The sequence below is a fragment of the Ascaphus truei genome, chromosome 17 (genome assembly GCF_040206685.1).
Source record: "Ascaphus truei isolate aAscTru1 chromosome 17, aAscTru1.hap1, whole genome shotgun sequence".
Classification (NCBI taxonomy): Eukaryota; Metazoa; Chordata; class Amphibia; order Anura; family Ascaphidae; genus Ascaphus; species Ascaphus truei.
The window spans coordinates 37,113,529-37,138,949 of record NC_134499.1 but is presented as its reverse complement, the minus strand read 5'-3'; the positions used below and the strand labels follow the sequence as shown (position 1 = coordinate 37,138,949).

Here is a 25,421-nt window from a genome sequence, read left to right as displayed (position 1 = left end):
AAAGGGTGAAGTCAAAGTTGCTCAGCGAGTATAACCTTTTCTTTTGTACGTCCCATAATGGGGGAATTCTGTACTCGCTGGTAAACTGATCTGGGCAAGGAACGTAATGACAGGGTTTTTTGATCCATGTTTGTCACTGATCAGCCAGATGATATAGGAGATCAGGATGTTATTTCCAGCTCTCAGATTACTGATCCCATCGTGGGGTAAGTAGAAGAGGGAAGGGGGGGGGAGAATATTACAAAAAACAACTGCTAATCAGCCAAAGGAAGGTCCAACTGTATACACTTTTAATCTTCTTACAGCTAAGCCTTGATTTTGTGGGTTTATTTGATGTGCATCTGTACATAGGGGGAGGCGAGGGTGGGGGGGGGGGGGGGGGAAGACTTTAAAACAAGGAAGAGAAAGCTAATTTTAGGGTTACAATTAGTCTATATGGCTTGGAGGAATCAATTGCCTTCTAAGTTGAAAAACATCCTGCGGCCAGATGTGTTTCAACTTCTATCTGTTCAACGTCATTTATCTTGAACTCCTTTGCCATAAATTAGGATAATTAATAGATACTGTTCTCCCTCACGGTATCTATCCCCGTTATATTGCTCTCCAAGGCTACAGCAAGGTTTTAATTACTGCCAGATTCGGAAAAGTATCGCAGATCAGCAGGCGGGCTCCTTCAGGGGTGCACGGTCGTACAATGCATCTGCAAGTTCAGAATATCAGACAATCCCCAAACTAAACACACGTTTTGATATAGTAATGTTAAACGTGAATGCAGCAAACGCTTTGTCTGTGCCGCAGTCTGAGCCACTAAACCAAAATAGATTCCCGTTTGTTCCAGGGATGATAGAAAATAACCGCCATGAGTTAAGGCCGCAGTGTGCGCTGATCACACACTACTTACATGTTGGAAGCAGGGGGTCACCGGAGCTGAATTGTGCTATTTTCAGCTCCAGGGACCCCCTGATTCCAGAGATACTTACTTCTGTAGCGGTGCTTTTATCTGTACAGGTACAGTAGGAAACTGTGTGCCTAACATAATGGCGGCCTTAAATATCCCATGCACGCGGGCCAATAGGAAGCCGTGATGTCATCCCTTGAGGCTTCCTATTGGCCCGCCTGATCGGGACATTTTGAACTTCACATGGATACCGGCACCCCCCTATGGAGGTATCTCGGGAAGCAGGGGGTCCCCAGAGCTGAAATTAGCAGTTCCGCTCCAAAGACCCCCTGCTCCGATCCTGTAATTATTAATACCTTTTTTTTTTTTTAAAGTTAAACACAATGCAGCCCGTTCTGCTGCTTTAAGATAAACCAAACAATCTTAATTAGGATTAAGTTAATTTTTAGATATTAAAAATAGAGTTATGCCTATGAAACAAGGCTACATCATTATTTGAAACTAGCTACACCTGAATTTCGGAAGGCAATACTCATTGCGGTCATCGTTCACTCGGGGGTCACAGATGGGCAATGTGATATTCCCTGAGTGACTAATTTCGGACCATCCTCTTCCTTTTAGCACCGCAGGGCCTGACAACTGCGTTCTCTTATGAACGGCTGAATTGGGTATAATAAGGAGAGAGGAGGGTTTTTGCCTGTGCAAACTCGTATCAAATTTGGGTTAATGGAAAAGAAAAAAAAAAGTATTACCCGTGTGTAACCCCTTAAACAGGTCACTGATCTCAGCGCTAGCATCGAAAGCAAAGTTAAAAATATACCCTCCCGTCAAAAAATTAAAATGATGTAACGGGTTACATACGGATTGCACCGCTAGCACGCGGGTACCCGTAAATATACAGCCCTCTTTAGCAGGAGGTTGTCACTTACTTTATCTGTATTATGGTACAACAGGGTTCTCAACTCCAGTCCTCAAGACCCCCCAAACAGGTCAGGTTTTAAGGCTATCCCAGCTTCAGCACAGTAGGCTTAGAGGCTCAGTTTTCGGCAGCCATTTGTGCTGAAGCAGGGAGACACTAATTGAGCCACCTGTGGTAAAAGCAGCGATATCCTGAAAACCTGACCTGTTGGGGAATTTTGATGCCTGGGGTTGAGAACCACTGTGGTACAACATGAAGGGTTCACCTGAGAATAGGTGTGGGGGGGGGGGAGGGGGGTGAAGATAAACAAGCGGAAGAAAGAAATCGTGTACAGGCCGTCTCTGGCTGTATATTTTCTGTTTTTCCGATTTCCCGGGGGAAAGGTTTGTTTCTTTATATATTTGTGTATGTTAAGAATTAAATAGAATTTCTAATGCTTTCAAATTAGCTGAATACCATCTGCCACTGGTAACCGTTTATGTTGAATGTGGTGCTACAGTTATGGCGGAGGTCCTTGGAACGGTGTTTCAAAGGTCACATTAGTAAGGCAGCAATACTACATTACCCCTCATTTTTTTTCTTTTAATACGTAAAGCATGTGACAATGCATAATTCGACATTCTTACCTAAAATGGAAATCGCTTGGTGCTCCTGGTATAGATCTGTAAAAATTCTGACTGTGTGCCTAACATAATGGCGGTCTTTCAGTTTCAATCAATCCTTCAGTCAGTGTAACTCAGCAGCTACAATGTATCCTTATTATTATTATGGTAACATTATCTATTGTTACAGTTTACAGCTCTAACTGTTCGGAATAGTGGCAACAAATGATCACAAACAGATGCTCAGTATATTAAAACTCATTAAAAATGGCATTAACAGTTGCATTTAAAAAAAAAGTCTATTATCGAATACTAAACTGAATTTTTTTTTTTTTTTAAAACCCACATAAGATTTCACGTTTCGTTGCTCTAAGCATTGCTGTGTAAAGCAACCACCAAATTGAGATATCTTGTGAACTTATATATAGTGAAATAAGCAGTGCATGTTTCCACTACAAAATGTATATTCCACAATCCTGCAAACCACTACAAAGCCTTGATTCAGATCAAGACACACTAGCATAGAGAGTTTGTTTAAATTGTAAGAACACGGTTGTGTTATATAAATTAGCACTGCATGCTAGAGGGGTTAAGGTTCTAGCAAAAGCCCCACACACAAAGTATGTTAATCCTATAAGGGGTCCTAACATTGGAATTTATTTTCACTGAATATCCATTCGCATGTGGACAGCGTTTTGTTCTACTGTATGATACTATACACGGTTTCTCTTATTTATATTTTCAAATCACGTATTGCACAGCGCACGAAATCGGCAGAGACAAGCGCCAAGGAGGACTATTTTTCATAAAAAATGTATATTGTGTTGGCTATTGGTATTTTGCGATTGAAATGTTGCTTAAACACTATTTCTTCATAAAAACTCAAATTTGGCTGGTATTTGGCTGGTATTGTTTTGTACTCGTCGACGTTACACCCTATGGATCTCACACTTTATAAAATACTCGCACAAAAAGCCAGCCAGTTTGAAATAGCCATTTTCCTGCGGATTTGTTCTAAGTACATTTGAAAGCGAGCCAAAACAAAGGTTTGCGTGCGCTCTCCATAGTCACATGTGAGAGTATAATTACCGGTTTTGTGCCACTGGGTTTCCTGAAAAGAAATCTAATTGTCGCTTTTAAACTCATCATCAAACACAGGTTATGTCAGAACATGTTAACAGAAGCCGAGGTTATAGTATTGTTGAATCCCACTATTATCAGTTACACACAAACACACACATATTTCAGCCCAGCCCAAATCTCTCCTTGGCACGCACGGCTTTACACTGAGCGTACAATATTACCAAACTCCAGGTAGGAGAACGCAGGAAACAAGATGCTCGCAAGGGATAGCAAAACGATAGAACAATTCTCTTTACATCAAGATTATTACTATGACCGGTCAGCAGAATCCTGGTTGTGACTATTGTAAAATGCTAGAAGTTTCCATGGATGTTTTGACGCCAAGAAGTATTGGGATCGGTTCAAATCCGTATATGAAGGCACTCAGCCCCCGGTGTCATGGCGGAAAGCAGATTCTCTCTTTAGAGGAAACTCTGAGCTCCTTTCATATCACAGCATAAAGCCTCGGCTACAGAACATGACGCCACGCGCGCTTGTACTGGAAGCGATCCGTGGCCTGTAGGATTACGCGACGGGGGCGGGCCCGTGACATCACATGAGCGTTTCTCCCTCATTGGCTGAACAGCGCTCGTGACCCGGCCGTCGCGCGGCACGTTCAAACAAAATGCGTCTCGCAAAGTAACGGCCACCCCATCTCACTCGCTCGTTCACGCACACTTTATGGCCGTGCGCATTGCCTTCCGGCATTTTGATTTTGGCGCCCGCGATGTCGCTCGCAGCGTCGCTATTACTAAGGATGCGGCCCAAGACTTACCAGAAAAGACGAAAACCCCATTTATATATGCAGCGTCGAGAGAAGGGAGAGGGGGATATGATTGAAACCACACACACACAAACAAACACACACACACACACGCACACGCACACACACACACGCACACACACACACAGCTGTGCTGAGGTGTGTGGCGCGCTGCAGCGGCCACTGAAGACCTGGCCTCAGCGGGAATGTGAAGTACTTCTTCACGGAAAGGGTAGTGGTTTCGTGGAATAGCCTCCCAGCAGAGGTGGAAGGGGCTAATATAGAAAGGGAATGGAGCACTGTAGCACCCCAATTCAGTGATAGACATACAATGCAATGCTAAATACGAAAGAAAGCCGCGGATCAAATAGGAAAATGGGCAGACACAGGCGGGCCAGTGTTTCTGATCTATAGTGGGTCAAATAACTTCCTGAACACTGGGCAGTATCTTCACAACATATGAAATAGGGGCATTAATATCAAGGGTACCACTTTTTACTTGTTAAAGATTAGTTATATAGAAAATAAATTAGGGAAATGACTTGAAACACATTCAGTGTTACTATGTATGTTCTCTGTACCTTTCAGCAATCTCTTGCATGCACCAATAGAACCAGGTTTACACCGCATTAAACGGGAGGCGATAGTGCTATTAAGTGAAGGGCCACCTGGAGGTACCGCAGTCTGGCTGCTGCATGACACATGATACAGGGGGGGAGGGGACCGCATGAAACAAGGACGCCCGGCATGGGCATAGCCCCTTCATTACATTCATTAAACAGCCAGGGGCTGGCAAAAGTTAGCATGGGGGGCAAGCCAAACAAACTGCCCCAAGAACCAGGCGGCCCACACACCATATACACGCACTATACACAAACACTCAAACACACACACACCATGTATATATGTAGACATACCACAAACGCACCGCCCAGATCCATGCACCATATACAGACGCGCACACACGCTCCGTGAACAAACACTATGTCCCAATCACACACATCCCTGCACAGAGCCCCCCAAACATCCCAGCTGGCCCTGATACACGTATATAATGTAGGAAAAATTCAGTCACTCACAGGACTTGAAAAACGTGCAAAATAGTAATAGATTTACACACACACAGACACGACTAAACCATGACAGGGGAAACTGGTTCAATTCCCAGTGTCGGCTCCTTGTGACCTTGAGCAAGTCACTTTATCTCCCTGTGCCTCAGGCACCAAAAACAGATTGTAAGCTCTACGGGGCAGGGACTTTGTGAAAATTCTATGTACAGCGCTGTGTACACTTTCAGTGCCATACAAGAAAGAAAGAAAAATAATATGATGTAATGTGCACGTAGAATAATAATGCATCATTATTTATAGGTGGCTGAAATGTCATGGGGACCCCAGATGCCGAAGTCTTGCACCAACCGTCACAAAACAAAAAGGCCATTATTGATCAATTGAGTATGCTGGCACCTCACTCGGGTTAAACTGACAATATGACAAGCGTGCATACTGCTAAAGCCCAAGGGCGAGAATGTACCCGACAGCAAAGTCTTGCACTAACTGGCAAGAGAGAGGGAAGTGCACTTTAGTGATCGCGTGATCACCCTGGCATCTTGTTCAGGTAAACACAGATATATGACAAGGTTAAATCCTACAAAAGCCTAAGGGCATGTATGTCAGAAAGTGGGAGGCGAAAGGAAACATCCCCATCCATGCCAAATTAAAAATAGATCAGACCTGTATGTAAAACAATGAGATTCTTTATTACGGGCTAGAATGTGTTAAGACACAATCAAACGGCAAGGGATGTTGCTATATATGCAACCTGAACCTTTCAAACCATCAGATACGGACGGTGAACCATAATAAGAGGAGTTTTTTGTGTTGGAAAATAGAAATTGGGATTTATTTTTTTTATAAGTGATCAGTTAATAAATATGCTACACCATAAAAATTCACACCAAGTCCCAACCTCTGAAGTACTAGCAACCGCGTTCATTAGGTTTAATAATCCTCTAACTGCAACTAAGTTAATAATTGACCGCACATGATTAGTGAAGAATGAACTGGATATCCTATAGCAGAGTTACACAGGTGACAGAAACACAGTTAACTGATGCAGCAAATCTCAATCTTGTAGTTTAAAGCTGCAGCCCAAGCAATGTCCTACAGTACGTGTGGTTTTAAAAAATAAATAAATCAGTTCTATACCATGAGAAAATACTTGTAGCGTTTTTTTTTTGCAACCATTTACAAAGTCACAGATACTGAGTCAATACTCCCCTATAGTCATTTAGTGACCCCCCTGAGCCGCATCTTCGCAGATTGATCACAGAACGGATCGATCGGCAAATTAGCCAATTACTTATTGTGTGGATTGTATCGATGCACAAATCGAAGGGACATTTATTTATTTCTTAACGGCAGCTTTAATGAATGTTGTGTAACACAACTGTGTGGGAGTCAAACACCCTGAAGGGGTAATTTTATATACTCCGGGGGCCATCAGAGTCTTTTTCAGAACCCCCCCACCCCCCTCCCGTCAATGGGAGTTTTCCATCGAAAACAGCCCTAGCGACCACCTGTGAGTGAGAACTGTATATAGAAATACTCCCTAACCGGGATGTTGTTTTATGTGTAACCTCATTATAAGATGCCTTCCCAGTGCCTGCTATTGCCAAACTTTGGGGCAATATTGCCCAAGAAGTAACAGGTCAGAACTCTGTATTTGAAAAGGCCAAATTCTGCACTACATAATGGGGCCATTTATGTAATAAGTCCATTATAGTTCTGTTATAGAGAGTCTTTTTTCCCCAAAAGTGCTTTGAACATACAAGGTTACACATTATAATTACCCAATTAGAACGGGTACTCCACATTGGGTGAATAAAATGCATCAAAAAGTCACATGCCAAACAAAGTGGCTTCATTGTAAAGGTGCTTTATTTGAAGTAGGCGAAAAGCGTCAATGCCCATGGCAAGCTTGTTAAGAACTTGGGCGATTTCCCAATCCTGGACACAATACCAGTAAAAAAGTGGATTGTCTGCTGAGCCACAATCGTTATTGCATTTAGTAGGTTTATCCAAAATAGCACAGGGGCAATCCCCGAATACTTGTTTTGTTAAATACATTTTTGCCAATATCTCTGTCAAAGAACATTGAGAAGTTCTGCGCTGCCAAACCTTCTTTGTTCTGACGTTACACTGGGAAGAAACATGCTGGTAAAGATTACATTTTTGGGTACCGAAGATGGCTACCATTTCTTCCGTTGGCAATAGAGCTTTTGATTTGATCTATTTAGGAGGAATGTTAAAATCACGTTTACGGTACTATATATTACTGTCATTCTCCACTGTGCCTGTAATATTCTATGTGCATCTCTGTGTGCCCAGGACAGTGCAATATACAAATAAAAGAATTAGTAGCTTTGAAATATGGAAAGTTTATGAACAACCATTATCTTCAATATTTAGCATTTTATTCAAATCCATACAGTGCAAAACCCTGCGCATTAGGAAAGCCATGCCAAGACAGATTATACAGAGCAAAGGCTGCTCATTTTAGCAGACTTTTGTCTGGAAACATTACACAGACTATGGATTAACTCTCTCAGCGCCTTTTGAGCAAGGTGGTTTAAACAGTAGGGGTTTTAAAAAAAAAAATAATTAAAAAATTACCACTTACGGTAACAAAATGATGTTTGTGAAGTAATACAACCGGACATTCATGTCCGCTAATTGCACAGAAGTGAAATAAACTCTATGAAAACGGACCAAAAAGAAATGCTTTAATTATCTTTCTATCTATGGGGACTTAGCTGAAATCAGACACTTCTGCCCTAGCTCCAGTGATCTGGAATGGAAATATTTCCTGTCTGCTCCCTGCCAGTTTCGGCTCTCAGAGTGATATAGCAGATGTCATCTAGCACAATAAATTCTTTTATTAGCCATAAATTTGAGACTGCTTCGGGGATTTGAAGTGTTTGGTTTCATGCTGAAAAAATGTAATGGTATCTCCAGATTGTTAGTGTGCAGCAAAAGCACCGGGACATGCGAGCGCGCTTTGATCAGAGGCGGAAAAAAAAGGTTTCTTACTATCTACTTCATTTGACACTCGCAACAAATCTAATGAGAAACCTGTTACCATATTTACCCTGTGTATAGCAATCTGTTTCGAGGCCAGATTTAATATTTTAACTGTTCCCAAGACTATATAAAATTAAATGATTAACTGTGATCTGCATGTTTTTATTTTTTTGGTCGACATCTATTACAGGGGTGCGGAAACTTTTCCCCGTGTGTACCCCTGCCTGCTCTTCTCGGCTCCATGCATCCCCCCCCACCCCCCTGCTCGGCCCCGGCATCAAATGGCGCGCAGGGTCATGTGATGTCACGTTGCCAAGGTAACGTGACCCCGCTACTTCATTAACCGCCAGGTTACCGTGACGACGCGTCGCGGGAAGGTAAGTGTGTTATAGAAGCCTTGCGCGGTACCCCGGCATTTCGTTTAAATGCCTGGGGGGAGAGCGCGGGACCTCTATAACCGACGCGCCCCCTCCTCCCCCCCAAAAATCTAACATTCCCACCCAGGGGGGCGTGTCCCCCAGTTCTACTATTTTTGTTGTTTTTATGTACTCATGGAACTGTGCCTTGTTTAATTACTTACCATTTTGAATTGAGTTTGACCAAAAGCATCTGTCACATGAAGCAATAGCAGTGACATTTTCTTAAGCGAAAAACATCCGAAATCATTGTTTTATCATCTGAAGCCTCCAATTAATATTCTGTTAAATGTAATCATTTGAATTGCGCTCCGAGCTTCCCTGACAGAAAAGTGTCGTCCTAGTAATATGTATAGGGGCCCGAGAACTGTGAATACGTTTTCAGCCAATTAAAATATTTGCAAGTCTCAGACAGGTCTGTAACCCTGCCCTTCCCCATTATCTCTTAGCATGTGCAGTGCTTCCACTGAAGCCAGGGATTCTGGGTAATGACATGCAAATGAGCACACTGTCACCTTTTGCTTCATGTCTATTTTAACATGGGACCCCTATAAGCTTATGCCTGCCGTATTACACAGATTTCAGTACAGCCAGGGTTAAAGAAGTGCAGAGCTAGTAACCTACCCATAGACAGCTTTTACCATCTTTTGGTTCTCAGTGTGAGAGGCTGGTTATGCTGGCCTTGCAATGTGAAGCTGGGATAGGTTTTAACCACACCTTAAATAAGTTATGGTGGGTAAAAAAAGGAGGGGAGAGAATGAGACTTTATTACTAGATTGGATTATTTACAATGGAAATGGGACAAGTTAAGGGGGCCGCTGATTTTGATGAGTATGTGCAGCTCTATACAATGCTGGCAATCGTCCAGTCATCTTGCACAGCACCTGTCACAACCTGTTATCAACCAAAATTGCTGAGCTGATCAATAATTACAGAAACCTATGGGACTGATCACCAAAGCTCTTCTTTCTTACACCTCAAAATAAAAATAATAATCTTTAATACGTTTACGAACAAAATTCCTGTTTTAAAAACCATGTAAAAAAAAAAAAAAAAATAAGTCCGATCACGTTTATTTTTCCCCCTTTTTTATACTACAAATCATATATGACGGCTTTAATACTAAACAGTAAGGTTTTGACTTCATATTACAGATCCTTTGTATACTTTGTTATCCAAAATCATGCGAAGTACCTTGGTGGAAACAAGATGTGCACCCAATGAACATCCATAATTCATAGTAATCTGATATTGCCAAAGGCCCCAGTGTTATTTGCAGGCTTTCCATATTTTCCTATTTGTTATTTCATGTAGTGTATGAATTTGAACCATCAGCTGCTGGGCATTCCTACCTGCTGGTGTATTGTACGTACATAATTCTGAAGGAATGCCAAGAATTCCTGGTACTTGTATTGGGTTTCAATGTGAGGAACACACTGGAAGTGATGCATCAAAACCTCATTACATTCTAATGCCGGGGTGGCCAACTCCAGTCCTCAAGGGCCACCAACAGGATATCCCTGCTTCAGCACAGGTGGCTCAGTTAAAGTCAAAGACTGAGCCACCTTTGCTGAAGCAGGGATACCCTGTTGGTTGCCTTGGGCACTGGAGTTGGCCACCTCCGTTCTAATGCTTTGATTCTGTGTAACACTAACTGCTTTGGTTCTTATTCTACAACAATAGAAAAGATATTCAAGGTATAAGGCACAGGAGGACAGAGGAGAAGGTGTACATACACAACATACACAACATACACAACATACACAACATACACAACATACACAACGGCGTGGGGGGAGCTAAATAATTATTTCTGCGAAGAACAGATGAAGAAATATGATTATAGCCAAGAGTTTGGGGCCTTACAGATTTGAAAGTACAATTTATTGCACGTGAATTTTTTAGAAAAGCTTGCAGCGCAGCGGTCCTTTCACTGTCTGGTTGAATGCACCTCCATTAAATCTCTGCATGACATTTCACGCTTTGCAGTTACTACTTGAAGAGAAACCCTAACGGAGTGAATGGCATGATTGCCGAATTACGCTCTGAAATGGGAGCTATTTAGTGAAACTCAAGCTCCGCCGGCTTCTCATTGTTCCAGGTTTATGAATAAAAGATGGAGCTTTTGTGAACGCTTCCGTCCTGGTACGCCCGGGAACAACTTCTCACCTGTTAGCAGCCGGGGAGATCGAGGTTCTTTGACTTATTGGAATAAAAAAAAAAGGGGAAACTAAAGCCCAATAGAAATGGGAACCAGCGCTCATTTAGCAGCAGGCTACAGTAACCAAGGAGGAAATGCTACAGTCCTGTTACCCTTTGCCAAACGGTGAGCTTTCTTAGGCCACGTCCATAGAAGGACAAGCAGCGCTGAGCCGTGTGGACGCTCCGCGCTGAGCCCCTGCATCCTCAATGAGGATGTCTTTAGAGGGGGCTCACGCGAGCGTCCACAGGCGTGCTGACGAGTTGGATTTTTCAGCCGGCAGCCAAGCTGTTTTTCAGCGCGCCGTCGGCTGAAAATATCCAATCAGCGCGAAGCAGCGTCAACGTCACAGCGCCGTGACGTCGGTGCGTCGCGGACGGTTGGCCCAGCGACGTCACTGCCCCGCCTCCCGATCGCGGACGCTGGCCCGCCTGCCTGGGCATGAAATCGCTCATGCTTGATCAGGTGAGCATCAGTGTCCGCGCGGCTCAGCGCTGCTCCACGTTCTATGGACGCAGCCTTAGTTAAGTATTGTATACTCTACTGCTTCAGGTGGGTTGAAAAGCACATTGAGAACAGTACATTTTCACCACGCAACAATAATAGGTAAGTGTGGCAAGGTATCACTTTATCTACTATTATTAAAATGAAATAAACATTTGCATAGTTATATAGTTACATGGTAGATGAGGTTGGAAAAAATAAATAAAAAATGAGACATACGTCGTAGTTCAACCTGTGCTAAATTTAGACGACAAATCCTTTATCCGTACTTACAGTATATTGATCCAGAGGAAGGCAAACAAAAACCCCAAGTAAAATATTATCTAATGCAGCGGTGCATAAACTGGGGGGCGCGACCCCCAGGGGGGGGGGCGCGAGACTGCCGGCGGGGGGGCACAGGGTTTACAGAGGCCCCGCGCGCTTCCCGAAGGATAAATGAAGTGTCGGGGGAGCTGCAGGGCCTCTGTAAACCTTCACTTACCTAGGCTTTGGCGGCTTCCTTCGTCGCCATGGCAACGCGGCGTCAAAATGATGCCGCGAGATCATGTGACGTCACATTGCTATGGCAACGTGACATCATGACGCCACAACGCAAGTGAGTGGGGGTTAGGGGGGGGCACGGGAGTGAGGGGACCGCCGGTAGGGGGGCGCAGGAAAAAAAGTTTGCGCCCCCCTGATCTAATGTCTCAAAGGGAAAAATAAATTCCTTCCTGGCTCCAAATAATGATACTGACAATCGGATTACTCCCTGGACCAACATCCTTCCCATGTTTACTTATTTGGTATATCCCTGTATACCTTTCCTTTCTAAAAAGATGTCCAACCTTTTCCATCTGCCATCACAGTCTCCGTGGGTACGCAATCCCACAGTGTAACTGCCTTTACTGTAAAGAATACTTTCCTTTGTTGCTGGTGAAATCTCCTTTCCTCCAACCTAAAGGGATGCCCCAAGTCCTTTGTACTGCCCTTCGGATGAATAGTTCTTTTGAAATCTCCTTGTATTGTCCCCGAATATATTTGTATATAGTTATCATATCCCTTGAGATGCCTCTTTTCTAATGTAAATAAATCTAATTTAGCTAGCCTCTCCTCATAAGTTAGAATGTTCATCCCCTTTATTAATTTGGTGGCTCTTCTCTGCACTCTCTCTAGTTCCATAATGTCTTTTCTAAGGAGTGGTGCCCCAAATTGTACTCAATATTAAAGGTGTGGTTTTACTAATGCTTTATAAAGGGGCATAATTATGTTTACTTGCCTTCCATCCATTGCCCGTTTGATGCAAGATAAGATCTTATTTGCATTGGCAGCTACTGTTATACAAGATTAAAGCAGAACCCCCCCCCCCCCCCCGCAGCCTGTACTTGTTAGAAATAGCCCTGTGTCACCTGTCAAGTCTCATTTTTTTTTTTAAATAAGATTGAAGCAGGGGGTCCCCCTGAGCTGAACCCCATTCATTTCAGGTCCGGGGACCCCCTGCTTCGAGAGATACTTCCTTCAGTATGGGGGTGCCGGCATCTCTGTGGAGATTAAATGTCCAGGTCATGTGGGCCAAATACAAGCCACGTTGCCATAAACGGCGCCATTATGTTAGGCACACAGTTTCTCTGCCTGCAGAGATACCGGCACCGCTACGGAGGCAAGGATCCCTGAAAGCAGGGGGTGGGGTGTGATGGAAGACGTAGTGCAAGCTGTTTTGCTGCTTTTAAGCTGCAGACCCAGAAATATCCTACAGGTGTGGGTTTATTTTTTTTAATAAATCCGTTCTGTACTATGAGAAAGTACTTTTGAAATGAAACTTCTTTGCTGGCACCTAGTGAATTTTGATGGGACAAATCTACTGCATGGGGACGAAAATCTGTCACAGAAGTGACGTAATGTGGTGGTGTTGGTGGCACACGCGCAGCCATTACAGCAGAACCGTCCTTCAACGAGTGCGCATGCGCAGAAACTGAAGTCTATGAGTACGCATGCGCACAATAGTCCCATGCAGTGTGCGCATGCCACGTTTGCATGCGCAGACGCCCGTCACAGCATGTGCATGGACAATATACATCCTATTTATTTAGCGTTTAAGGTAGCCGTCCAAGATGCCGTTTTTTTTCTTCTTTACTCCCCCCTTTAATATGCGCATCAATACAATCCACACAATGATAAGTAATTAGCCAAGTTGCCAATCGGTGAAGGTTCGGGGGTTCACTAAATGGCTATCAGTGCAGCAGAAGACGACCAAAGATGCAAAGTTCTGTAGTGAAGACCATGTGACCAGGCAGGCACTTGATACAATTGGTGCACTGCTAGAGAGAGGGGACAGGGCTCAAAAGGGGGTGTGCCAGAGCCCATTTCCAAAGAGGTAGAGGGATGTGACTTTGTAAATGGTTGCTATAGAAACAAAAATGCTTGTTACATTAGAATATATTCTAAAATGTCAGAGTTGTTTAATATAAAAAAAAATGCTACAATTATTTTCTCATAGTACAGCACTGATTTATTAAAAACAAAAATACATGTAGGATATTGCTTGGTCTGCAGCTGTAAAATAGCAGATTAGCATACTCTGCAAATGTGGGCCTGACTAAACTGGGCAACTTTGAAGCATCTCAAAAGTTGGTCCCTGGGACTTGTAAGCGACTAGAGATGGGAAAAACCTGCACCTATTCGTAGCCGGCAAAAAACAAAAAAAATCACAAAGATATGAAACTTAACCAGCAAATGCAAATCTTACTTGTGCAACTACAGTATTTGAGATCAATATGGAGAGAGTGACTCATCATTAATATTTGCAAAGCAACAAATAGCTTTCACTCCAACATTTTTGCAAACAGAACTGGGATTTGTTAGACATCTCTGGTCTAGTAATGAATTAAACCGTCCCTGACATTAAGGGGGCACCAACGAGGGGAGAGGGGGGTAGTTGGAGAAGTCTGATCCAACTTCCGGGGTCTGCTTCCTATCTTGGCCCCACTTCACTGCCAGGCCCGGAATTTGAACTTTGGCAGACAATTTGTATACCTCTATTTACAAGCATATATAAAACCAGTCCAGTCTAGCGTACGTCATAACAGGATTCCCAAATAGTACTTAAACGCTCCACCTGGAAAGGGGCATTAGGGGGTGGGTAAGGGTTGTAGGCCTCCCATAGTAGAGGAATAGAAGTTGGCATGCGAACGACAACCAAGAACCGTTCCAGAAAGCTGCCAAAACGCTGTGTGATCCCATCAGCAGAACACAGGTACGGAGATAATTGCAAGCTACAGTTCCCATAAGATCCAGCAGGTCGGCATTGAAAAGGAGAAAGGATGCAAAGAACAGTGTGACAGTAATGAATTCGCACAGGGGGTCATCTCGCACGGCTCTGATACTGGGAAAATCCCAGGCCTCTCTCCATTGTACTATAGCAACCTATTGGTAGAGAATTACCAGATGTTCAGTTTTCTTTTCCTTGACATTATGTGGAACTATGTGAATAAAAAAAACGGAGGAATAAGGTTTTTTTGGGGGTTTTTTAAAGCCCCAGGAGCGATCGTTAGTGATGCATTCTGCGGATTTTCATTAATTCAAAGCCACCCAACCAGGGATTTTCTCACAGCCCTCAACAACAAAAGTAAAAAAAAGAAGCCGGTGACTGCATGGTCGCATTTGAATATGATCAGAAACAAGGGAGCTCACAAATAACCTCACAGCACGCCAGGCTACCGGAGTGTAAACGTCTACACATCCAAAATGTTGCACACCTCAACGCTAAATAAGAGTCACTCTGCTTATTCCAAGAGTTTAAACACCAACGTTTTCATGCACAACTACCAGGTATCCATCGTCTTTGGAGGCATGGAATTGGTTCCAAGTGGAAGTAACCGGCGACACGAACACACAAAGAATTTAGAAGCGTGCAGGGACGAGTAGAGGTTACAAATCATGCATTATCTTGTGCTTTATGTGATGGAGAAATGGATCCAGCTTGACTTCCAAATCCTGATCTGCCATCGTCTTAAATGGAACTTTGGACAAGACTGCCTAATCTTTACACCAAAATGTCTAAATGTGTGTACCCTTCTTTAACCAGACGTCAGAGATTTCTTACCAAGCAACTGAATCGTTACAAGCAAAGCATTTTATTCAGTAAGGGGTGTCATTATTTTTGGTGTCCTGGTGCCAGGATTAAGGCTAAACAGACTCACAGCATGGACAAGGCTTGGATTCGATCAGTTCTAGCGATCACAAAAACAACTAGATCACGCCCCTTTCTTAACTTTCTGGCACATCAGCATCTGTTTTCCAACTCTCTTCTCTCCCAGGAGCAATCTCCCTGTTAAGTTCCCACCTGCACACTGAAAGATGGTGTGAAATGAAATGTTGGAGTATACCACTGGCAGAAATGTGAACCAGTCCCTCGTGTTATAATGCACAGTGTCATTTGGAATATTTGGACAACACGGTCTGCAACTGTGGGCAGTGTTCTAAATTTAAGACACTTGACATTCACATATGCTGCCCGTCGGCGAAAGTTATGTTTCGCCGGGCGGCGGGGTCGCGGGATTCCGGCAATTTGATTTGTTCAAGGGCCGTCACGTGACGCGACGGCCCTTGAAAAATCAAATTTTGCCGGCTTCAGATTTTTGCGACGGCGGCGTCGCGTGCACTATAAGCGCATGCGGCGGCAGCAATGTATTTGTTTTCGGCCGACGTTACCGTCACTATAAGTGCGGCCTAAGACCTGTGCATCTTTAAACTCTGTATAGCTCGTGCCAAAGAACACTTCGCAAAGGAGTATGGGTAGGCTGAAAGAAAATGTATTCATTCCATAATTTCATGTCCTCTTTCTAATCACATTTAAAGCTCACTTTTGAAGGTAGGTTTCCTTTGAGTCTAATGATCCATGAAAGTTGCCAATTGAAGGGCATTGTTCAAAATAACTTTTACCAAAACACCAATGATTTACCTCATTAATTGGATTTCTGGAGCTTGATATTAGCTAAATACAGCCAGGAACAATATTGACCCACTGACATGCACCATAATGAAATTATTGTACGTTTTAACAAAAAACATTTTTCAATATTAAGTGTAAATTGGCACCTATGCTATCGTTTTCCTTTACTAATTTAAGATATGTTTAAGAATGTCATATTTGGACCTTTTAACACCACGGACTACAACAGGCAAGTTACATTTGCTACAAGCGATTAAATGCTCATACTGTATCTAACGGAAGAGGTGAGAATGATGCAGAATTCGCATTCATCACTATTTACCTATATAATTAACGGTTTGTCTGTTTTTCTAAATCACCAGGCCCTGTAATTATTTCCCACAATAATTTCTACATAACTGAACACTATTGAGAATTTCACAGCTCACAATAATAAATGCGTTCATGAAAAGACGTTCTTTCAAAGAATGAGGCTTGTTCTATAGTAGGTGCGGGCGTGCGCACCTGTGTGAACGCGCGTGCCGCACACTTTTAACGTGTGCAGTGCATGCTGCCAGGAGCGACAGGTTTGGTGTGTGTGTGTGTGTGTGTGTGTGTGTGTGTGTGTGTGTGTGTGTGTGTGTGTGTGTGTGTGTGTGTGTGTGTGTGTGTGTGTGTGTGTGTGTGTGTGTGTGTGTGTATATATACAGTGTTCGACAAACCTATACATTTGCTCGCCCCGGGCGAGTGGATTTAACCCCCGGCCGAGTAAATATTGGCCCAAGCATCACACGTTTGGTACTAGGTGGCGAGTAGATTTTTTTGTGTGGCGAGTAAATTTTTTTGGTGATTTGTCAACCAATATGTAGATTGTGCGTTAATTATATATTATAAAAATATAAATAAAATAAAAAAAGACATGTGGTGTTGAATAAGAATAAATTATTTATTAATATTGTGCACACACACACGCACGCATTACAGCGGCGGTTGCGACGCGAATACTTACTTTTCCAGTCTTCCCCGCTATCGCCCGGCTCCACGCTCACTGCCGTGCGCAGCCCTAGCATACAATGGCTGGCTAACCACAGCCAACTATAACTGCCGCGCGCGCCCCCACTATATTACAGGCCTGAGAGACATGGGCCTGTGTAGAACTGCACCTTTAACGCCCGAGAGCAGAGTACAGCAAGAATAGTCTCTACGGTGTATTCATATTTCACAAACAGCTGGCTACAGCTGTTTAGCTGACATCTAAACAGTCTGAAACACTGCAGAACCAAAGAGAATTGTAGATGAAAATAAAAGGCATTCGCAAAAACACTTCTAGAAGTTCTGTTGCATCCTCAACACATTTACTACCAAACGATTCTGGATAACGTCAATTATATGAGCAGATTAAATGGAGACTAAAGCTTCTAATATTACAAAGATTTGATACAATTTCTAATATGTGAACCCGATTGCGTTCTGTTTGTAATTTTTCTGATAGCAACAGAATTTAAGAAGTTATGATCTAGTCCAGGGGGTTTTCAACCTTTTTTTAGTTAAGGAATTGTATATTTATAATGTGAAATTCTGCGGAACCCCAACCCTCTCTAATAGCAACTCTGTGATCTGATACATTGTAAGGAACCTCAGCCCTCTCTAATAGCGCGTCTGAGATCAGATGCATTGTAAGGAACCCCGACCCTCTGTAATAGCGCGTCTGAGATCAGATGCATTGTAAGGAACCCCAACCCTCTTTCAAATTACCTATAAATTGCAGGAAGCCCTTTAGGGGTGCCCACGAAACTCAATAGTTCCTTGGAACCCCGGTGGAAAAACTCTGATCTAATCCAGGAAGGCGAAAGGGGAGGTCAATTACTGATGGCTAGACAGTGATAATAATTTTTCATTTCTGCCTCAGCTTAATTTTTGAACATCCACAACACACATATAAAAATAAAAAATAATAATAAATAAAATAAAAAAATAAAAAAAATAAAAAAAGGCAAATCTTCCACTGGCATCAACATGTTCCTTGAAACTTGTTACATATATTGAAAATACCCGTACAATTTGGTTTGCGGCTTGAGCTTCACAAAGCTCTAAGCAAAATGTGATAATGAATGTTTTGGTTGAGAAACTGATGAGAAAGATCTGCATACTTCTGTATTGATATCAGTTGCAAAAATATGGTCCCTTCTTAGGCCCGGGCCATAGAGGGGTGGGGAGAGCGGAGGTGCGCTAACGCTGAGGCTCGCCTGCTTCAGTCAGCGCGATTGCACAAACTTGCAGGCGAGCCAGCGTGCGCGGGGGGAGCCGGGGGGGAGGTGGTTGGAGGCGGGGCAGTGACGTCGCTGGGCCAATCGCCCGCGACGCACTGACGTCAATGTCACGGCGCCGACGTCACGGCGCCGTGACGTTGACGCTGCTGTGCTGTGATTGGAGGTTTTCAGCCGACGGCGCGCTGAAAAACAGCTTGGCGCTCGGCTGAAACCTCCAACTCTTCAGCACGCCTGCGGACGCTCGCGTGAGCCCCCTCTAAAGGCATCCTCATTGAGGATGCAGGGGCTCAGCGTGGAGCGTCCGCACGCCTCAGCACGGCGGCTGGTCCATCTATGGACGCAGCCTAAGGCTTTGTTTTTTTGCAGGCAACAAAGTTACCGGATTTCCCTCCCCCAAGGTCAATAAAGTTTGGGAGGCATGAACCCCTTATCCCAGTGGTTTCACCTATGCTGTAATCATAGTCACTAAATTGTGCCACATGCATAGCTTTCTAGGGTGAAGAGGTTAATTGTAGCCTTGTAAATTACCAGGTCCGCAGACAAACACATGCTTTGGAAGGGAATTAAATCTACATGTTCATAATAAAGCTCTGCTTCCTGATTTTTCGACTGATCTGCTTGAACAGACAGCTGCTTCTCATTAAGTGCCCCTTTAAATACTCCAGGTCTAATTAAGCACCGTTCCTATCACGCTAACATTAACAAACAAAAAGAAGTTAGGAGAAAACTAGAGCAGTCGGTTCAGAATAAAACAAACGTTAAGAATAATGAGGCAGAGACTTCTGAGCCTGTGAGGAGTTAACCTGGGGCTACAAAATTGGGCCAGGTCAAAGGGCAGGTTTGAACCATTCCTTTTCCAGAGAGATCTGGGTAACTTAAAAAAAAAATGTGAGTATATGATGAGAGTCCCCATACGAAATTGGTTTCTTGATCCCTGAGGTTTCTATGAGCATAAACAGGTGAGTTTTGGTTAAAAGTGCATTCAACTTCACTGCAAATGAATGTATGTATGTCTTTATTTATAAAGTGCCAACTGTGTACATAGCGCATCACAGCAGTAATACACGTGATATAATATAACACATAATGGGAAGAAGCGCTTGAGACAAAAGTAACATTAGGAAAAAATAGATTGTAAGCTCTTCAGGGCAGGAACTAAGTGGTAAGAACGTACAGAGACAGTAGGAGGGTGTTCTGGTAAGTGCGTCTGCAAGGGGCAAAGGTCGATGAATGAGGTGTATTGTATAATTTTTTTTTATTTTAATCTCTACTTTGTCCAAGAAGTTAATTCCCGTATAAGAATTCTTGTCTGGGAGAAAAAAAGATGGCGACTGGAATCAGCGTCACTGATGACCATAAGAAAACCGTGACATACATCACTGCGAGGCGACATTGTAACTTCTAATTGGGTGACCCAGCAGACATCTTTGTTTTTTCCATGCAAGTACTGGCAAAAGTAACAAAATATAATCTTGGTAATCAGTGGGGGCCACAGAGCTTTTGAGGGGTCCCAGAGCTTTGAGTGTTGCAGTTTAGCTCTGGGGTTTCCCCTAGTTCATATAAGGGGGGGAAATACTTTATTTCTTTGGGTGAGGGCGCGGAGGTAACTACGTTAAGGCATTGTTCATACATCTGAGCGGCTTTAAGAAACAGATCCGACTCCACTTGTCTCGAGAACCTGAAGCCAAAGGGAAGCCATTGGGCTTAGCAGCCCTTGAAGGGCCCAACACCCACATTACACTAGATACTGGGTTTTATGACAAACATAAGGCAAATAATGTTCGGATAGCGATTTTTACATAAATCAAAGCACCACTGATACCTGTGTTGTGGATGTTCAACAGAGGTTGTGAGCTTATGGAATGAACACCATACTCGTCGCACAAATCATCTTGCATTTCTCCTATCAATGGTCATTATTTTGTCTCGTTACACAGTAGTATATTCAGCACGTTTAATCCTTTCCCCTAAAAGTAAACAACCTCATCCTTTAATCTTTAGACCTCATGGACATTACATGGTTTGATGTTAGGTCCTGTCAATTCATGAGACCCGTGCACCAATAACAAGGTCACTTCTCCCGCACACCGATTTTCCCTTGGGGGAAACTGCAACGAGGTAATATAGAAACTGATTTTACCACTATTTCCAATATAATTTAAAATCCAGTTGTCATCTCATGACACGTGCGGGTTATAGTGAATGTAGTCTTGGTGCTACACGCACGCACATTTCTTTAGCACATCCCAGTGTTTTACAGAAACCATATTTAACAATAACAGGGATAAGAATATAAAAAAGCAAATACCGAAAGAAAGAAATCCCTATCCTGAAGAATTAACAGCGTTATTAAAATAACTCTCGTACTAAACAGGGTGTGTGGTTATAAATATCGATAGAGACACACAAGTACTGAAGACCGCTACCCTAAAGAGCTTGCACTTTATTTCCTTTAGTGACAAAACGATCTGAAGTTACATGGATTATTTGGTTTCAACATTTCATATGTTGCTGTAGTGCCAGAAAAAAAATGTTAACAGCCTCACATCAAATGTCACTTTTTATTACCACCTTCCCCAAGAAAGGTGCTTGTATACACTATTTTACATACTATAAAAAGGACTCGTGCATTTGAATAGTTTGTATTATTACACATTGTAACACACAAACACACCTCCCCAAAGCATATGGAATTGGGTATCAGGATGGATTTGGTTCAGTTTTAAATCAATAACATGTACGAGTTTGTTTCAAAATCTTGTTTTCTCATTGTTGCTTTATTTGAAAAATCCTTCTGAATAAGTCTCTTACCAGATGTCAAAGTTTTCTGCGCAATAAAGAAAAATTACTAGCAGCCCCTTCAAAACTTGACAAAAACCATCCCTTGAATCCAGCTTTGTAGAACCAAACCAACTGTATGCAGCTGCTGGTAAGAAGAGAATTGTGCTTAATCCTACAACATCTAGACTATAACAATGCACAGCTGATGTTTTCAGCAACATCTGAAAACTGGAAATATATATAATTAGTGAGATTAGAACCTCATTTATATCGAGTTCTCTGATGCAATTTACTTTGTGTTTCTTCTGCCCCTACCTTTTGGATTTCATGCTATTTCTCTACATTGAACAAACCAATACGTTATTCTTTTAATATTTTTGTACGTTTTGTGCTATGGAATAAGAATAGTAGAGAATACAAAATAAAAGACAATTGATATTTATTCAGGTATGAAGCAGAAACCTTTTCATTTAGCTGTAAAGTCTTCTAGACTTGTCACTTTGTCAATCAGTGGCCCTGCAGTGTGTAGAGGGGAAGTGGCCTGTGGTTAAACAGAGGAAATAGCAAGGAATTTTAATAGAGCAAATAGTGGCTATGCTTCCTACAGGGCATCACTTCAAAGGGAATCCTGCCCCAGAGCAAACAATATGTTAAAAGGGGCCATCAGTCATTTAATGGCATGTCAAGCCTATTCACAATTTACAGGCAGACCTGATAATGCTAAACACAGCAGACAACATCTAGAACAGTTCAGCTAGGTTTGTCCCATGGAAATAGCAAAGATGCTGGAGAAATGTCCCAGTGGCACGAACGTGTGCTAGGAAATTAGATACCGCACGCAGGTATGCGAGATAAAACGAGCTGGTTTCTACGCATCACAGGAGTTGGAAAAGGGGGGTATTATTTCTGTAATGCTAGAGACACTTCAAACGATTTTAGTTGCGCATAGAAGGTGTATGAGAGAATCCAAAGTGTGTCTGAGACATGGAAAGAACGTAAGATGCGTTATTATCTTCAAAGAACCTTCTGACAAAAATGTGCACAATAGTATTTTACTCAAAAAGGTTTATCTCGCATTCTTGTAAAAATGGTATCCCCCAGCTTACCGACGCGTGAATGCAAACCACAAGTCTGCACGCAAAGAAACATCATCGTATGTAACCCTCATACCCCAAACATTGCATTATTTTAAACATACAAAAAGACGTCAAAATTAAACATAAGCTAAAAAAGGTGTTTTGAAACAAGAAAATGATACTAGTACCTTTTCCAGAACCACATTTTAGGGAAATGTAAAAAAAAAAAAAAGTTAGCCAATTTTTTTCAGGCCTTATAACTTCTATTACCACAATTTCTTTAAGTTGAGCTTTAAAAAAAAAAAAATCCTTTTTTCACATATACCTAAAGAAAACTGTATATTAAAAAAAAATGATATATATATATATATATTTTCAAAAAATAAATAGATGATACCGTTCTGTGGCTAACGAAATGCTTTTATTTGTGCGAGCTTTCGAGATACACTGATCTCTTCTTCCGGCGATGTTACAATGAATGAAGCAAGCAAAAGCTATACTATAAATATACTATATATAATCCAGAACACCATCTTGAAGTAGTTTTAACGTGATCTAACTGCATGCAAAACAGTCTAAATCTGCCCATGACCGGTGCAACTACTTAAGTTTGCATAATTCATCATTTCTCAGTACAGTATACCATCTCCATGTCCAAAGGCTTGGTCTACCTCTAGCTTTCATTGCAGTCTCTGTGACCCTTTTATCTGTCTGTCAAGCAGTTCTTACTAGCAAAGCAAGGGTTAGGGTGATGAAAAGAACTGTTGCAGTGACTTCTTCACTCAGGCTATAAGATCTGTTCCTCCCCCCTCCAACATCCCAAGGCTAATAAGCAACACAGAAAGGAAATGCAAAGCTCTCCTGGTCACTATTACTCCTCTCTGAACTCAGGTATAATACACACTTCCTGCAGCTCAACAACCAAAGGAAATATATTTAAAAAAATGTTAAAGCAAAGACAATTTACACACCTGCCTATTTCAAAGGATATATCCACAACATCTGATCAAAACACATTGACAAAATCTGTTGCATCCAGACAAAAAAAAAAGCAGGGTTTACTATATAGAATAGCAAAGTATGTGATATATGCAGCAAATTAACATGTGTGTGTATTGTATTCAGAAACATGATCTGTGCTGCATAAAGAAACTTTATCACGTACACTATATAAACAGCAACAATAAGAACTGACCCCACTGTATGTATCCACAGATCTGTGCTATGACCAAGAAATAATAAGACAGTGATCAAGTGAGCACAGCAGCCTGGTAAGGGTGCTTCTTGCAGAAACAATATGGAATATGCATGGCAAATAAGATGCTAAAAAATACTTTATGCACACACAGTAACATGCACACACAGCGACATGCTCTATGCACACTCAACAACATAGACCCAGACATGCACACACAACATGCAGACCCAGAGACATGCACACACAGCAACATGCACACACAACAACATGCACACACAACAACATGCACACACAACATGCAGACCCAGAGACATGCACACACAGCGACATGCTCCATGCACACACAACATGATGCAGACCCAGAGACATGCACACACAGCGACTTGCACACACAGCAACATGCAAAAGTGCTCCCGGAGGTGCTGCAATCCCAGGACATGTGCCGCAGGCACAGTAATAACACACAGTGCCCGGGCAGGCACGGCGCAGAGCGCAGAGCACACCGCCAGCGCAGGCACAGTAATAACACACACACACACACTGTCCGGGCAGGCACGGCGCAGAGCGCTGAGCACACCGCCAGCGCAGGCTCTGGGGAATGGGACTCACCTTGGGTCCGCATGCGTCTGCAGAGCCCCTTCTGAGCCCCCCAGCAGCCACGGGGCCGGGGGACGCCGAGTACACCAGCACAGGTACAGTTAGCAGGGAGCTGAGAAGTTGCAGCCAGGGTGCCATGGTCCGCAGCCCACGGTGAACTTGTCTGGGGGACTGGACTGCGCATGTGCAGGAGGTCTGTGCAGGAGGAGCCCCTCCCCTTCCCAGGCTGCAGAGACCCCCACACTGTGCACAAGCTGCAGAGACCCCTCCCCTTCCCAGGCTGCAGAGACCCCCACACTGTGCACAAGCTGCAGAGACCCCCACACTGTGCACAAGCTGCAGAGACCCCTCCCCTTCCCAGGCTGCAGAGACCCCCACACTGTGCACAAGCTGCAGAGACCCCTTCCCAGGCTGCAGAGACCCCCACACTGTGCACAAGCTGCAGAGACCCCCACACTGTGCACAAGCTGCAGAGACCCCTCCCCTTCCCAGGCTGCAGAGACCCCCACACTGTGCACAAGCTGCAGAGACCCCTCCCCTTCCCAGGCTGCAGAGACCCCCACACTGTGCACAAGCTGCAGAGACCCCCACACTGTGCACAAGCTGCAGAGACCCCCACACTGTGCACAAGCTGCAGAGACCCCCACACTGTGCACAAGCTGCAGAGACCCCCACACTGTGCACAAGCTGCTGAATGACACCCCCTATCTGTTCTGCATTGTGTGTCCCGCAGGCACGCCCAGGAAAAGCTCACCCCTTGGGAGTCAGGTATCACAGTGGCTGCTAAGCTGCAGGGGGTGCAGAAGAGGCAGGGGCAGTATAACCTGCACCCCTCCCCTCAATGGGTCAGGGACCCGTGGGCCGTGTCAGTAAGGGCTGCCCCAGCTCCAGGGTTTGTGGTCCTGCTGTGCAGGGAGATGGAAGGGGGCAGGGAGGCTGTGCAGGGAGATGGAAGGGGGCAGGGAGGCTGTGCAGGGAGATGGAAGGGGGCAGGGAGGCTGTGCAGGGAGATGGAAGGGGGCAGGGAGGCTGTGCAGGGAGATGGAAGGGGGCAGGGAGATGGAAGGGGTCAGGGAGGCTGTGCAGG

The 25,421-nt window shown here is 43.5% G+C and overlaps 1 protein-coding gene across 1 annotated transcript in view; it reads right to left on the bottom strand.

Moving 5' to 3' along the window:
• Window positions 1-24,528, bottom strand: part of IL17RD (interleukin 17 receptor D) — a 71,632-nt gene extending 47,104 nt beyond the window's left edge. The window contains exon 1 of the mRNA XM_075574837.1: window positions 24,347-24,528. Coding sequence (XP_075430952.1) covers window positions 24,347-24,472 — 126 coding nt within the window. The 5' untranslated portion in view covers window positions 24,473-24,528. The remainder of the gene's footprint in view (window positions 1-24,346) is intronic.
• Window positions 24,529-25,421: the final 893 nt, after the last annotated feature.